General features: G+C 47.9%; 1 protein-coding gene across 1 annotated transcript in view; it reads right to left on the bottom strand.

The window, feature by feature from the left end:
• Positions 1-16,877, bottom strand: part of Dpf3 (double PHD fingers 3) — a 249,781-nt gene that overhangs the window by 100,793 nt on the left and 132,111 nt on the right. Inside the window, exon 4 of the mRNA XM_071607396.1 lies at positions 5,305-5,432. Coding sequence (XP_071463497.1) covers positions 5,305-5,432 — 128 coding nt within the window. The remainder of the gene's footprint in view (positions 1-5,304; positions 5,433-16,877) is intronic.

Below are 16,877 nucleotides of genomic sequence, written 5' to 3'. Positions count from 1 at the left end.
AGAGGGCAAAATGACAAAAGGGAATTTTACCTCATCAGAAGGTTGGGGGAGGCTTTCTGAGGACAAAGGGAGATGAGATATGGAGAATGAGCAAAGACTAGCCTTGGGTATGGAGACAGGGAAGAGGGAGGAAGAGAGGAAAGAGCTTCTAGGCAGGGAGACCAGCATGAGCAAAGGGGAGAGGACCGTGGCTTGTCCAAGTAGCAGAAAGGGCTGGTGTGACCAAAGTTTGGTGGCTACAGGAGAGAGATGGCTAAGATGCAGCCAGAAAAGTGTGCAGGAAACACACTTATATAGGATGACATCCCAATCCTTGAGGGAATAGTGCAAAAATTAAAAAATAAAAAAAAACTATGGAAAGTCTTAGAAAGTAGCACACAACACATGAACATCTGATGTTACCATTGCTATTCAAATAGCCTCCCGGACACACCGCTGACCTGTCCTCAAAGAAGGAAGCCCTGGAGAGGGTTACTAGTGATCTTCTGCTCCTGCCTTCCTGCCAGAGTGCTCTGCTGCAATCATAGCAACCAGGATACCCCTGTCACCCCATCCTTCCAAAGAGCTCCAAAGAGTTCTAGTGAATTCTTCTCCAATTTCCCTCCCGGTTTTATTTAGGAACCCACCAGCAGACGGTACTTATGGATCTCTGGGTCAGCCTTCACCATCTAAAGACACAGCCGAGTCTGCTGGATGTGACCTCTGGCTCACAACTAGGAAATGTCGGCTCGGGTCTGGAGCAGGCCCTTGGCTTCCTGACCTGCAGGTGGGACCACTAGTGAAATCCAAGCAAAACAATGACAAATGCTGTGCAGTCTTCAGTGAAAAAATGTAGCATAAATATACAGTGTAGTTATTAGGACTGCGGTTGCTGATCACACAGCTGTCTTGCAAAGCTTCTGAGTCTTGAGGTCATTTAATCATGGTAAGTTCCAAGTGTCTGGAATTTAAAGGTCATTGCCTCTGGCATCTCAGTACAATTCTGACTCCACTGTCATTTTTCATGATAAGGGTATTTACTGTCCATAATACAGACTCTGGGTTGGAAGGTGAAAGACGGGTGGAGGCAGATGAGCTGGTCCCCAGAGGGTCACGCAGCCTCAATGTCCAAGAGTGAACTGACGTCTCCTCCCGCTGAGGTTCTGTCCCTCTTCTCCCCACCAGCTCCCTTGTGACTCTGGAATCTCCAGGCTATGCCCCATAACAGTGTCTGCATTTCTCTCAATGTGGCCCTGACACCAGAAGTCTCTCTATGTGATTCTTAACTCAGAAGGAGCCACGACATCCTAAAAAACAAAGCTCATTTCAGGCCTCAGGAAGCAAAGGGGGAGAGTCCTGTCCAAGAAGTGAAGGGCAGGGGTGGTCCAACTATAGAATCAGCTTATCCCCAGTAACATACCAACAGTCCCTGTCCAAGGACATTGTCTGCAAAATAAACACATTTTAAAATAACTTTTCTCTCTGTTACTCTAAACAGTCTTTACAGTGATGATAATAGTGGTTTGTGGTTGTATCGAAAAAAAAAAAAAAAAAGAAAAAATTCCTTTTCAAAGATTCCATTATCTCCAGCCAGGAATACTACAAAATCTAACAAATGTCACTATGTTGGCCCTACATCCAATCTCCTCTCCATGCAGAACCAGAGGGATCTTTATAAAATATAAATTCACGGCCCTGATTAAAATCCTCCAATTGGCTTCCTCTTTTATTTTACATGAAACTGAAAGCCACTTCCACGTCCCTTGAGGCTGACAGGTCTGGCTCCTGGCCACCTGTCCAGCTCCACCCTGGGCTCTTCTCCCTGGCACCACACTCGAGCCACATGGGCCTTCCGTCTGTTCCAGCAACACAAGCTCTGACCTACCTCGGGGCCTTCAGCACACTGTTCCTCTGCCCAGAAAGCTCTTTAACTGAGGTTAAACCCCTTGTATTCCTTAGAACACTTACCTAGAATCTGCCCCGACCCTTCTACTGAAGCTTCATCTTGCGTGTTCATCTCATAGCACTTTTCCAAGAACACAATATTTTATGTCTTACTTGTTTTCTGTCTGTATGTCACCAGACTACAGGTGGAGAGGGCAGGTCTCCCTTGGCCCCTCTCTGCAGCACCTGACACAGTTCCTCCTCAAGGGAAGCCTTCATGAAACTTTGGTCAAATGAATGAAAATAAAAGAAAAAAAACTGTAGACCATTGACTACCTAGGTATTTTGGTAACGTGAAGCCAACGAACACAAGTGAATCTGTTTGGCTCCGGATGCTGCCTCAGCTTTGAGCACAGTAGAACAGCCCCTGGCTCTGCACATGGCAGCCATTTAGTTTTATGAATATAAATATTCTGGTCTATAATAGACCAGAGTTTCAGGAGAAGAACTCAAACCTACCTCCAGTTCTGCAGGAAAAGGGCCACACAGGAAAAAAAGCCAATATCAAGGCTTCTGGGCAATGGGTCTGTCCCATTCGCTGATTCTGTCAAAGTCCACTATGTAACCAAACACTACGCTAAGGGGTCACAGAGAGGTGACAAACCTGGCCTTCAAAATCCAAAAGTCCAACAATGGGGGGGATAGGCGGCTGGCCAAACTCACAAGGAGGAAAGCAGCAGGTGCCCTAGACACTTGAGGTAAGAAGAGAGCCCTGTGGCTACGGGGAGACCAAGAAAGGCTGGACAGGGAGTGGCACTGAGGCTGAGCCTCAGAGCCGAATGGAACCTGTGCCTGCGGAGGTGGAAGAAAAGGCGTGTGCCAGATAGAGGGCCCAGCAGGACCAAAGGCAGAGAGGGAAGAAGGCTGAGGAGCAGGGAGGAAAGAAGTCACAGCAAAATAAGCCTGAAAACTAGCTGAGGAGCAGAAAGGGGAGGCCCAGGAAGGTCACACCACCACTCTGGATTTATTTAGTGAGAAGCACAATTTTTTTTTTTTTTAAGCAAGACACCGGGGTGGCACAAACAGAGCTGTGCTTCAGGACAAAAGGTAACTAGCAAAGTAGGACATGTGGGAGGGGGAAAGACCGGGATCGGGTCACTCATCAGAATCTGGTCACTTGTGCACCTACTCAACACATAAGTGCTGTGGGTCTCCTACGCGCCCAGCACTATTGGGGGACTTGAGATGGATTCGTGAGCAGAACAAAGTCTCCTACCCTGGGGAGTTTACACTCTATTGGGAGAAAACAGATAATAAACAATACATAATAAATAAACAGATTTCAAATTACATTAGAGAAAAGGGGAGAAGAAGAAGAAAACAGAGTGAGGGAACAAGAGATGCAGGGCAGGAAGGGCACAGGACGTGGTATGAAATGCAGAGGTCAGGCCACGCCACTGTGAGCAGAAGGCGTGGGGCAAAAGCCTGGGACTTCTCAGGCAGAGGAAATGGCCAGAGCAAAAGCCCCGAGGCAGGAGGAGCAGGCCTGGTGTGATCCAGGAGCAGCAAAACCAGGTTGCTGCAAGACTTGACAGAGTGAGCGAGGAAAATAGGAAGGAGCTGCTCAGAGAGGTGGGAGGGCCCTGTTTCACTCCAGACAACAGTGGCCACAGCAGGCTTTGTGCTCAAGAATGACAGGCACCAACTGAACTTGAAAAAGCTCCTTCTCCTATGGTCCATCCAATCAACGGAATATTATTCAGCACTAAAAAGAAATTAGCTCTCAAGACATGAAGGAAGCTTACACGTGGATTGCTAAGGGGAAGCAGTCCCTCCGAAAAGGCTGCTGTAGGACCCCAACTGAAGAAGGTCCTGGAGAGGGAAAAACTGTGCACACAGTAAAGCCCAGTGGTTGCCAGGGGTTATGAGGGAGGGTCACGCCCAAGCACAGAGGATTTTAGTGCATACTACCATAAGTGTGGTTGCCTGTCATTACCCATGAGTCCGTAGACCACCAAAAGTGGACACTAAAGCATGGGCTCTGGGTGATAGTGGCCTATCAGTGTAGGTGCCTTGATTGTAACCAATGTGGTAGGAGCATGTGCTCATGGGGGAGCCTATGCATGTACGTGGGCACAGGGGATTTAGGAAATCTCTGTACCTGCCTCACAATTTTGCTATAGACCAAAAGTTGCTATTTTTAAGTGGCCTTTTAAAGACTCCCTCTGAGGTGCTAGCAGAGAAGACCATCACAGTCCTTTAGACAAGTGATAAGTGTGGCCTGGACCAGGGTGGCCACAGAGGATACGGGGAGAAGGGCCGTGCTCTGGATTTGTGTTGAACGCACAGCCAACTGGATTCCGGATGCATGGACGTTGTACTTGAGAGAAAAACAAAGGGGACTCCAAGTTCCATTCGACGACTAAAGGCTAAAGAGAATGGAAATCTCCAGTAGGACTGGAGCTCGTGGAAAGCAGAGGAGGGAACAAACAAGTCGGGGAGCAGGAACTAAGTCGAAAAGACTCGACCGTTCATCTTAGCACAGGAGTGGCCGTGAAGGAGGCCAGTGCCTTTACTGAGACCCAACTCTGCACCTGCATGCACCAGGTACAGAGGACCCAGGGGTGACAACAAGCATGGGTCCCGACTCTATGGAACTCACAGGCCAGTGAGACCGATTAAACAAACCAGAGAGGTATTATTATTATTATCATCCCTTTAACTATCACTTCAGTAAATTAATGGAGTAATAATTAAAATAGTGAATGGAATATAAAATTATGCATATACAATGTAGGTAACAAAAATATAAAATTTTAATACAGGATATAAATTCAATAAAATATAATTTAATTATATTTAATTATTAACACCACTATTTATATTAGCAGTAGTTAATATTATTACAATGCTCTGTGTCGAGCATGGTACTGGATAAACAGGATTCGAGGCAAGTGACAGGAAATGGTGGGTGCACACCATTAAAATCCGGAGCTGGGGGAACAGATGAACCATCCTGAAGGGAGGGGACTACTGGGCAGGCCTTGAAGGATGAGTGAGTTAATCCTCATTAACTCCACCAGATCCTCTCTCCCCCAGGCCCAGAGAAGTGGGAGAAAAGAACCAGAAGTCTGAGGAGCAGGAGCTGAGCCTGCATGGTGAGGAAGGGGGCAAGGGCGAGTCAGGGACTCGCTCGGCAAAGCCAACACCCAGGAGTCTACACCCCTGGACTGTGGGCTGTTTATTTCACAGGGAGGAAGGCTCAGTCTGCTTTGCTTCCTAACATGGCCCCAGGACCTAGCAGGAACCCAGTGCTCAACAGGCTCCGTAAATACATTTAGAACAAACAAATGAAGAAACCTGGGAGAGGGGTTGGTGCATGGAATTGGAAAAGCCTCAGAGTGCTGCGGGGTGGGGGCCTGCAGCCCCAGGAGTGAGTACCTGTATCTCCTGGATGCTCTCCTCCTCCCGGGCATCCACCTTCTTCTCCACCCCCTCTCCGCGGAGCAAGGCTTCTAGCGTGGTGCTTTCCGAGGTGAAGCCATCTTTCTTCAGGGGCAGCTCCACTTCTGAAACACACACACAGAAAGGCAGGTCAGGCCACCAGAAGAGCTGGGGCAGGAAGGATGGCCCCTAAGGACACGTTCCACCAGAGCTCCTGGGTAGAACTCAGAGTGGCCGGCGCTCTCTCCTCCGGGGGGACAGGAACATGGGAGTTGAGGGCAGCTTTTCCAGCTTGTCTCATAATCCCAGAGGTAGATCACGACCCTCTCGGACAGCTGAGGCCGGGCAGAAAGGTTGTCAGGTGGGACATGGGACCACTCCGCCTGGGCCTGGGTCTTGCTTCCACCTCTCTCTGGTGGTGTGACTGGACAAGGCGCTGGAGGAGGCTCAAGCCTGTTCTTCTACAGAGGGGCACAATGATGTCCAACACCACAGGGTGGGTGGGATCACAGAAGTTCTGATTTACAGGAAAGCGTTTTGAAACTCTCACGCAGCACACCGGCTTGGCAGTTGCTATTACTGTCCCCTGCCTCGACCCCAGCTCTGGTCAGGCAATTCATGACCTCTCCTCAGCCAGGCTGGCTGCCCAGCTCTGCTTGGCTCCATGAAAAGCTAATTCGGCCTCCGAGAGGCTGTTCCCATGCGCTCGTAGGGGATGCAGAGCCTTGAAAGCCAGGGGAAAAGGAGGAGCCAGGACAGATGCCCAGCAGGCCCCAGAGAGCAGGGTGGGAGCTGAGGGCACAGTCTCTGAAGACGTGGGGAGTTTGAGCAGCTGCTGGACAGGTAGGTCACTGGGTGCTAGAGTTCTGATGCTGAGCATCTCCCAAAGGCCCACTGGTAAAGACCGGCCCCCAGGGTAATCCTAAGAGGAGGTGGCGGAACCTTTAGGAGGTGAGGACTACTGGGAGGTCCTTAGGGGCATTCCCTTGAAGGGAACTGTACCTCAGTCTCTTCCTCTTGCTCTCTGGCTTCCTGGCCATGAGGTAAACAGTTTGCTCTGCCACCCACTCTCTGCATGGCCATCACCAGAAGCCCAAAACAGCGAGTCTGCCTGAGCATGGACAGGAACCCCTAAACCTTTTCTCTTTATAAGGTAGTTATCTCAGGAACTTTGTTACAGTGATGAAAAACCAACCCACTGGGCTAGCTAAGTAAAAAAAAAAAAATTAAAATTAAAAAAAAAAAGGCAGCTAGAGACAACCCCGCTGCTGAGAAAGAACAGAGAGGAGCTGAACCTCTTCCTCAAGATGCCCTTCAAAATCCCATTTTTACAGAGGGCTTTTAAAAATAATACAGAGTTATGAAAAATTGTGCTGTGAATGGATAATTATGAATGTAATGCATTCCACTATTGTCATGTATGAAAGAAATTTTTAAAATCCAAATAATAATAATAATAATAATAAGTAAAAACAGAAACCTAAGGTCCAAGTGATTATATTTTGATTTACTGTAAAATTTTCCTCCAACCCCTCCTCTGATCCTGGACTTCATACCCCACCCCCACCTACACACGCGCACACACACACACACACACACACACACACATACACACTACCACTCTCTCAGGTCTCATGGATGCAAGAACACAATACAGTGGTATGTGTGGGAAACAAATGGCCCACTCATATCAGAGAATTGAAGGTTTAGTGTAGGTACTAGGAGGTGTGTATGGGAGAAAGGGAACCAAAAATCAATGGTGAGGTGCCCCCAGGGGAGCATTTCCACTGCTACTCCTAGGGAGACAGAGGAGTGTTTGCAAGAACCTGGAGACAGGGCCAGACAGGAGCTCTGGCTGGATCCCAGAGGCCAGGAAACAAGGGAACCAACACATGACCCAAGCATGCTTTCTTGCATCCTCCATCTTCCTGCCGTGCCCCCTCTCATTGGCCAACCTTGACCGGAAGCCAGAGGGCAGGGAGCCTGGTCAATGCAGCCCACTGAGGTCAACTTCCTGGGACACAGAGCAGTGTGAAGGGCAAAGAGAGGATCTGGAAGGGTGAATGGAGATCAGCAGCACCATCGAGCCCTACTCCACCAGGCTTCCTTCCCACCCCAATGGAACCTTACCTGCCTGCTCCATCTCCTCGGCCACCCAGAAGAGCACAGGCCGGCCAATCCCATGAAAGAAAGGCACCATGGGTGACCAGCTCCCAGAAAAAAGAAGGTGGAAGGAGGAACGGTACCTGAAGTCTCTTGAGAAGCAAGGTCTCTGGGATTTTTTTTTTTAACCAAAAAAAAAATAGAGGACCCACCTCCATCAACAAGCACTACCACAAAACCTGCCACCTCTGGATTGCATCCATCAATCTATCCGTCCAACAGCTGTTTACGGAGCGCCTGCCATGTGACAACTGCTGTGCTGGGACTAGGGACATAGGAGTTGACCAAATCAAGTTAGGTCTGGCCCCTGGGTGGTTTATAGTCTAAAGAGACAGACATAAAAATGTTAAATACAAAATAAAAATGCAATTATGAACTGTCCTGAGTGCTATAGAGGAAAACAACTATGAAACATGAAAGAATAAAGGAGGAGATCAGATCAGAGAGTCAGGGAATGCCTGTGAGTGTCAGAGAAAGAGTCAACTGTCTGCTTTAATGACTTCAGGGCATGCAGCTCCATAGCCTGCTCTGATGACATATTTCTTTCTCTCCCAAGTCAGAAAAGTCTTCCAAATGTCTAATCTCAAACAATTAAAGTGGGTTGCCTCATGTCCTGTCCTCCGTCAAAAAAGAACAGCTGGCCGCAATCACTCAAATTCATAATAATCATATGTACATATTTGAAGTTCATTTCCTAGTCTTCCCAACACTAAATAAATCCAATGTCCAGACCTGCACAGCATTTTGAACAAGAGATGGCCTTATGGAACATAAAAGTCAATCATTATACTTTACAAATGAGTCACCCTAAGCTCAGAGAAGGTATGTAATTTTACCAAAGCGACACATCAGGACAAGAATGCAGCTGAATGATCTTCCCAACACACCTTTGAGATCATGACAAGACCCTCATTCATTATAATCTTATTAGTAGTTCCCAAGCCAAGCTGAGCCCTGACTGGGATTTGGTGCACTTGTGTACCTGAAGAAGGCTTCACAATGCAGCAGCTGTTATTGCTATGTGTCACTTAATCCCCACCACATCCAAGAGGCACAGTCATTATCCCATTTTACAGATGAGGACAGTGCAGCTTGGGACGCTTATAACTTGCTTAATATCACACAACTGGTAAGGGGCAAAATCTGCCCTTCAATTCAATCTGCCTGCAGAAGCCACCACTTCACTGGGCCGAAGGTCTCCACCTGACTGTCTCTGGTCCACCCTTGAAAGGTCTTTTTCCAGTTTTTGCATTTCCAGTGCGCGCTTCAACTCTCTCCACAGTTTTTGCATTTCAAGATAAAAGGCTCATCTCTGATGAGCTGAGGGTAGTTTGCAGCAGGGTGCTGGGCTCCACTCTGGATGAACATCCTTGTATGGTACTCCCCTCCCACGGCACTCTTGACACTATACAGGATTTTCCATCAGCTGTGAACTTCCTCCTCCTGCTCCTTCTTCCACTCCTGCTGAAAATACCTCTATCCTGCTTTGCCATATTTCAGACTATTCTCTTAGTCCCCCAGAACCAGACTTTACCAGATACTGAACCAGAAACAAGCACAGTGTAAGAATCCGGAGGGAAAATAGATCTCACGATAGGAAAACTTCTGTGGGTTCTCCTGCCTGCAAAGAGCTCAGAGGGGTCTCTAATGGCAGGCAGAGTCCAGTCCCTTAAGGAGGAAAGTGAAGCACAGAAAGACAGAGAGCCTTTCCCAGGATCACTGTGAAACACAGTGACAGCATTCTTCCTTGATCACCAAAATATTTAACTGGCTCATAGAGGTTCTGCTTTCAGACAGCCCTGGAGTCAGACCCTAACCTTGCCATTTATTAGTAGGGGAGCTGTGGGCTAGTCACTTCACCTAAGCCTCTATTTCCTTACGCAAATGGGGGTGACCACAGTGTCTACTTCACAGTGTTGGTGTGAGAATCAGAGTGATGCAGCCTGAAGAAACTCCAAAGGGACCCACCAAAAAAACCCTATGAGACCTGGGGAGGAAAATTAGGCTTATCAACTTTTATTTGTTTTATTCTATTCAAATCTTGGATTCAAAATCAGATCACTCATGCAAAGAACCTGGGATATTGGAAGTGCCCTACAAATGCTGGATGTTATTGCTACCAAAGTTTAAAATATTCTGATTTTTTTTTAAATTAATTTATTGATTCTAAGCATTCTGATTTTCATGGCATAGCTACACTGTCCCGTAGACATATAATGCAAGCCACTTGTACGTTTTAAACTTTCCAGTAGCCACATTTTAAAAAGCAAAGAGAAGCAGGTACAATTTATTTTATGTTTTCTCAAACCCCAATATTTCCAAAGCATAATCATTCCAACATGAAATTTATATAAGAAAACCATTGATGTGATAGTTGATTCATTCACATCAAGACTTCTAAATCTGGGCTGGGGTTATGGCTCAGTGGTAGAGCACTTGCCTAGAATGTGTGAGACACTGGGTTTGATTCTCAGCACCACATAAAAATGAATGAATAAAATAAAGGTGTTGTGTCCATCTACAACTAAAAAAAAAAAAAAAAAAATTTTTTAAAAAGCCTAATTTGTAGCTCAGTGGTAAATTACATGCTTAGTGTTCTAGAGGCCCTGAGATCTGTGGGCCCAGCACTAAAAAAGAAGGGAGTGGGGCAAAATATCATAGAAAAAAATAAAGGATTCTACATCTGGCATGTAGTTTATTTACACTTATGTCACATCTCAATTCAGACTAGCCATATTTCAAGAGTTCCATGGCTACATATAGCTAGTGGCTGCTGCATTGAACAATACAGGTGTATAACATTAAAAGAAATGCTTATTGTGATTTTGCTTCTGAGAAATGGAAGGAATTTAAACGTGGTTCTTAATGTTGCCTACTTAATACCCCACGGAGTGCCACTCCATGAGCAATGTTCTAGATGTCCTCTGGCAAACCCTGGTTGCAAAGCACCATGGGTAAGGCTTGGAAGGTCAGAATGAAAGAGTAACCACCCTTTCCAAAAATCCAGCAGAGGGTCCATTCTCTCCCTCCTGACCATAGGGGGTCCCAGAGTGAGGGGGGATAAAAGGGAACAGATCCCTTTGCACAGCGTACATCCTAGACACTCTCCTTAGGGATGTCACCGACTCGATTTTATTCTAATATAGCTCATCGGGATATATATGGTTCTTAATAGGATTTAGTAATTCTTTAAAAATACACTCATTTTGCACTTCACACAAATTTGGAGTCCACATAACCTGACAGAAGCCATGACATATTACACATTAAAAGAAAATGGTCCAAAACACACACATACACACACACACACACATAATTCATCTTTAAATTAGCCTGATTTTATACACATGGATATAAACCTACGGATCGTTACTTTCTCCAGAGCGGCAGCAGCTGTCACCCAAGCCAGCAGCCTCCCTAGGCCCCCGTAAGCAGCTCTGCCTCCACTTCTAATTGGGAACAGAGATACTCCTTGGGTGAGTTCCAGCACGATCCATCACACCAGCGACAGCTTCTGTGCAAACCGAAGCAAATCGGTCTCCAAACAAGAAAAAACCTCTTAGACAAACAAGGATTGAAGCATAGAAAGTCTTCTTTAAAAAAAAAAAAAAGGCACAAATTTAAAAAAAAAAAAAATTTTAATTTTTTTCCAATGAGGAGCAATGGCTTTTTCCCAGGCTCCGGACAGGGCAGCCATCCTCTTGGGTACAGATCAAAGCCACAAGCTTTTGACACAGGTGCCCCAAGTCTGCCACCCAATGCACTGAAAGAAAAGCTTCCACTGGGCTGTTGGAGCCACCGAGCTCATTAACAGGATGCGGACGAGATGAGTCTGAAAGTGTAACAGGGGAGCAGAGTGAGTAATTAAATCCCAGGTCATTTAAAAATGCAAACGCCGTGGATGTCACAGGCTCACAGAGCCTCTGACTCCTACTCTTTCATTATTAGGCTCAGATGGAGGACTGGGAACCTGCAAGTCATATATGGATTATAATAAAATATGCCATATAAAAGAGATTAAGACTGTTCTTCTTTGGGGAAATATACAAAGAGAGGAGGTGTCTGTTAGCTGTCGAGTTTGCAAGAGATACCATCTTTCGGGAGGCTGGGTTCTGCCAACAGCAGCCTGCCCCAAGGGAAATTGTGGTGAAACACCCCGACAGGGCGCATCCATCCGTCCATCCATCACAGGCTCCCTCTGACGCAGGGTCCTGGAGATAGAGTTATGGTCCAAATGGGAGGGAGCGGCCCGGCACACAATGGAAAGAATCCTCCTGCGACATCGTAAGTGCTCAGATTTTTTTTTTTTTTTTTACCTGCCTCTAGTTTTTCTTTAAAAATACAAATGTGCAGTTTTCTCTTCTGGGTGCTTATTATTTTGAGGAGATAAGCTCATCATATGTCCTTGGATTTATATATCAACTTACACCGAGGAGCAAGGGGCTTAAGAATCATGATTTCATTTATCCCCATCAGACTCTCAGACTCATGGAGGGAGAAGGGAGGGGGACTGTTATCGCTCACCTCACCGGGGAAAAGAATGGCGGGGACCAGAGACCTGATTTCCTCCATGATGGCAGGCTCAGGAATCCCGTCTGTTCGTTCCCTAGGGGAGCTGTTTTCTTGGCTATGTTGACTCCCTGATTTTTTTTGACTCATAAAACTCAAAATAGATGAGGTTCATATTGAAGACCCATCACCCAGTAGGGCCCCTAACACTTGTTTGAGAATTCCCAGATATTCACACAACAGGAGGGCACTACGTTGACTCCCTGATTTTTTTTGACTCATAAAACTCAAAATAGATGAGGTTCATATTGAATACCCACCACCCAGTAGGGCCCCTAACACTTGTTTGAGAATTCCCAGATATTCACACAACAGGAGGGCGATCATTCCCTCACATGGCCCGTGCTGTGCCTGCCCACTCCCCACTAAGTAGCCAAGCAAGGGTGGGTTCCAGAATCCAAACTCAGAACCACAGATAGTCAGTTCCCCAGCCCCAACACACAGAAAAACCCCCACATTGCAAAAAAAAAAAAAATGTCACCACAGGGCTGACCCGCAGACCAAGTAAACCTAGCTCAGTAGGATGGAGAGATCAGGGGAGGACAGTGGGGATGGACCGAAGGAATAAAATATTTACAGAGGCAGGTGGGAAGGGGGTGTTGGTGGAGGGTACAAAGTTTCAGTTGGGGTGAATACATTCTGGAGATCTACTGTACAGCGTGGTGGCTGCAATTATTAACAAGGTACTGGATGCCTGAAAGTTGCTGAAAGAGTAGATCTTAAATGTTTTCACCGCACACACACAAAAAATGATAAGTATGTGAGGTGATAGATATGTTCGTTAGCTTCACTTAATCATTTCACCATGTATACATATGTCACAATATCATAGTATGTACATATGCATATATAGGGACATATGTATGTATATGTCATTTTTATCAATTATACTTTCATAAATCAAGAGAAAAAAATAAAAATAAGTAGTTCAAGGGAATACAGACAACTAGAAAGTATAAGAAGCTTCTCTAGGGTGAAATCTCAGCTCTTCTACCCTAAACCACACACTTGGCCTTCACCTCCTTATCTATAAAACTGGGAGAACAAAACCCACTTCCCACTGTTGTTATGAGGCCGAATGAGACAATGACTATAAAGTGTTTGGCACAAGCAGGGTGCTCAATAAATGTGAGGTCCGTCTTTTCCACCTTCTTACGCTGCTCAGCCAAACTCCTGACCTTCTGGCATTCTCAGGCCACCGGACATGGGGAGCCCAGCTTTCTCCAGATGGGCATGGCCCAGGGGAACGGCAGCAACAAGGCAGAACCTGGAGCAGTTAAGGAGACAGAAGAGACAGAGCCCGAGACACAGCTGGAAGCTGGGATGCTGGCCCTGTTTCAATGCCAGGGTGGGCACAGCTCCTGAAAGCCATGGCAGAACCACAGTGGAAGATGCCCTGCTTTTTTTTTTTTATTTCCTTAACAAATAATTATTGAGCACTTATTATGTAATGGGCTCTGTTCTAGGCGCTAGGGAAGCCGCAGTGAACAAAAGAGAAATCTGTGCCCTTGGTGCCCTCCTAGAACTTACATTCTAGCTCATCAGAAATAACCCATGCAGGAAATAAACAGGTAAAAACCTACAGTCTGACATTTGGTATTCAGTGCTTTGGAGAAAAAAAACAGCGCAGAGGCAGGGAATCTGGAATATGGGGGTGACAAGAGGGTGGCTACATTTTTTTAATGTGGCCAGGAAAGCCCAAACCTGGAAAAGGAGGAAGAGGGGACCTCAATGATATCCAAGCGAGGACATTCCAGGCAAGGTGCCATCCTTACAAGAGCCCTGAAGCTGGCCAGTCTGCCCTGGAGCACACTGAGCCGGGAACTAACCGGAGGTGGGTTCAGAGAGTTACAGGGACGGCGCAGCACTGAAGGCAGCTGGAGAAAGCCGGCTTCCATCCTGAATGCAATGGCAAGCCACCAGAGCCAAGAGTGGCCTGATGACGCCTACAGAGCAACAGGAGCACTCTGAAGGAGGGTGAGGGCAGAAAGAGGAGGACCAGGTAGAAGTTATTGCAATATGTATGGAGCTCCACAAATGAACCCGGAGCTTGGGAGGGAACTGTGCGCAACACGGACAGCACTGTGTCCCTGTGGCATCCTCATTATCAGATACACAGTGCAGCGGTGTGCACTGGGGGGAGCAGTCCTCTGGTCCCTGAGCAGGGGGCTTCCACCCCCAGGGATTCAGGGTAGATACCAGGTGTCAAGACCAAGGGTCCAATGCTAAGGGGGCCAAGGCATGTACTGTACCAAAGCACATCCATGCAGGACTTGTTCTCCTAGAACCAGCCTAAAGCAAGCAAAGGAGAAAAGACACCAGGCCAGGGGCCTGGCCTCACATACCACAGGATAACAGGTGTAGTAAAAGCACAGAGGACATCTAGAGGCTTTCAAAAGAGTCTTAAGGCAGAATCTGTTCCATTCTGGGCCAGATAGCACACTTTTCCCACGGGGCAGCCAGCTGTCTGTAGCACACTCCATGCTGATACAAGGACTGGAGCAACCTTCGCTGAGACTCCCGAGGCCTACCCTACCGTGCAATGTGGAGGTGGCATCATGGTGCCTTCTCACACAAGTCCCCCATCCCTCATCCCATATGGCCCTTAGAATAATCCCCTGAAACAACCATGATCCACACTTTACAAATGAAGAATCAAGACTGGAGCCCTTAGGAAGTTGCCCCAAATCACAGGTGGAAGGGTCTGGACTTGACCCCAGGCCTTTGTGATCCCTGTTTGGTGCCTTTTCTCCTGTAGAGGGCAGCTGTTTGGCACAGGGAAGGCCTCTGCAGCCAAAGACAAGCAAGAGGGCAGAACTCAGGTCCCTTGGGCCAGGCCAGGAACTGGATGGGAAGCCCCGCTCCTATTCGAGGCTTCTCCTCTCTGGCTCAAGTCTTCCTCGTCTGCAAAACAGGAATGATGTGAGCTGAGTTGCACTCTCTAAGCTTGAGATCAAACACATTTCTTTCCTTCATCCCTTTAATAATAATCTTTACTGTCCATCTACCATGTGCTAAGCCTCATGCCGGGTGCTAGAAACGCTGATGAGAAGAAGCCCTGGAAGCCTGTACCCTCAGCTGGGAGGGACACAGGGGAAGGCCAAGGGCATAACTGAGTGAACCCTCAGGCTCACAACGCCTGCTCTAAACATGGTTATGCCAGGCCTGACCGCAGAATGCAGCTGCGGAAACTGCAACAGCCCAAGCTCCCAGAGCCCTATAGGTCGCCAGCAGTGCCAAGGACACCGGGACTCAGCCACCCAGCCCTAGCTCCTTCCCTGAGACTCCAGGAGACCAAAGAAGAGGCCCCTGGAGCACAGGCCTTTGTGGCATGAAGCCTGACGGAAGGGGCCTGCGCACTCTCCCTGGCTCTCAGGCTCCAGGATGGATGGCTGCAGGCTCTGACACTGCAGGAAAGAGATAAATGACTGGTCATTTCCCCCTGATGCACTTGAAGGCATCCATTCTCCCAGCTGTACCAAGCTCAGGCAATCCACCCCCCAGCCCCCGCACAGAGACAGATAAGCACTGACAGACGCGGGTGGGAGCCAGAGCGTCCTTCCCCCTCGGAAGGACACAGCCAGACTCCTCTGCAGGCCCGCAGAAGGTCACGCTGTCCACCGGCTCACACCTGGCTCGAGGCTCCGCGGGTCCCTGCCTTTGCCTCCCCCATCGTGCCCACCCCCGCCCGGCTCATCCATCTGAGCAGCGCATGGCAGAGGGGGAGGGCTGGGGGGCACGAGAGCCCGCTGACAGCCTCATCAATCTCAGGCTACATGCTTGGCACATCGGCGTTCCTTAAGTTGTTCCCGGACGGGAGGGTGTCGGAGGAGCCGGGGGGACTGTCTTGGGGAGAAGAGAAATCGCACCGAACATCAGAGAGCAAATGGTGGAAGAAGCCTGGAGACTATTAAAATGTGGGCCATGTACAAAAGCAGTGGGGAACTAATTAAGATGCAGGATTTTCAAAAGCTGGGGAAGTTGGCCGCGGCCTGCTCCCATCTGTAGAGTTCTGGCAGTTCCGCAGCAGGGCCAGCACCCTAGGCGGCGAGGCAGGCAGAACTCAGGCCCCTCTGCCTGGACGGGCCCCTGGTCGGACACCCCGCCCTCTCATCAAACACCCCTCAGAGGCTCCCTTATGACTGACTTATGGTCCCCTCTGCCCTGGGACATCACAATCTATGGTCTCCTGCAGGGGCCCTGCCCTCCTGTCATTTTCCCCAACAAGGAATCAGGGGTTATCCTGGTCATTCATCCCCAGTCATTGAAGGACGGCCAAAACAGGGGGAAAAAACAAGAGAAAGAACCAGAACCCTATTCCCAAGTGCCTTCTCTCCCATCCCTTGGACTTCAGTAAGTAGGACCATGGCAGCAGGGACTGACAAGACCTTGGTACCCAGGGAGCAGGACTATCTGCCACCCAGCCCTTGCAGTCTGATAGCTTTGATATGATAGCACCAGGACTGGCGTCTGTGTTGGGGCTTGGAGCAAACAGTGCCAGTTCTGACTGGCTCCCCTTAGGGTTCTTTCCTTGGCTTCACCATTGACACCCCTGGGAAATTAACTTCCTACTCTGCACACAGTTTCCAAACCTCTAAAACGAAGACAATATCTGCCTGAGACCACAGGGACCAAAGGTCTGGGGTTGAAAGATGCTAAATTGATCTAAGCAGATTATCTGAGCATTTAATCCAAAGGGACATAAGCAAAAGTTTGTTCCCAGACTTTTTCTTTGCTTCATTCCAAAAAAAAAAAAAAGCAAGCGTAAAAGCCCCATTTTTTTTAATCAGCTGGCTTTTGCCCAACATCTGCTTGTTTCAGGGCCTTCTAGTGGATAT

This window comes from Marmota flaviventris, chromosome 2 (genome assembly GCF_047511675.1).
Source record: "Marmota flaviventris isolate mMarFla1 chromosome 2, mMarFla1.hap1, whole genome shotgun sequence".
Classification (NCBI taxonomy): domain Eukaryota; kingdom Metazoa; phylum Chordata; class Mammalia; order Rodentia; family Sciuridae; genus Marmota; species Marmota flaviventris.
This window is presented reverse-complemented; position numbering and strand designations above follow the sequence as displayed.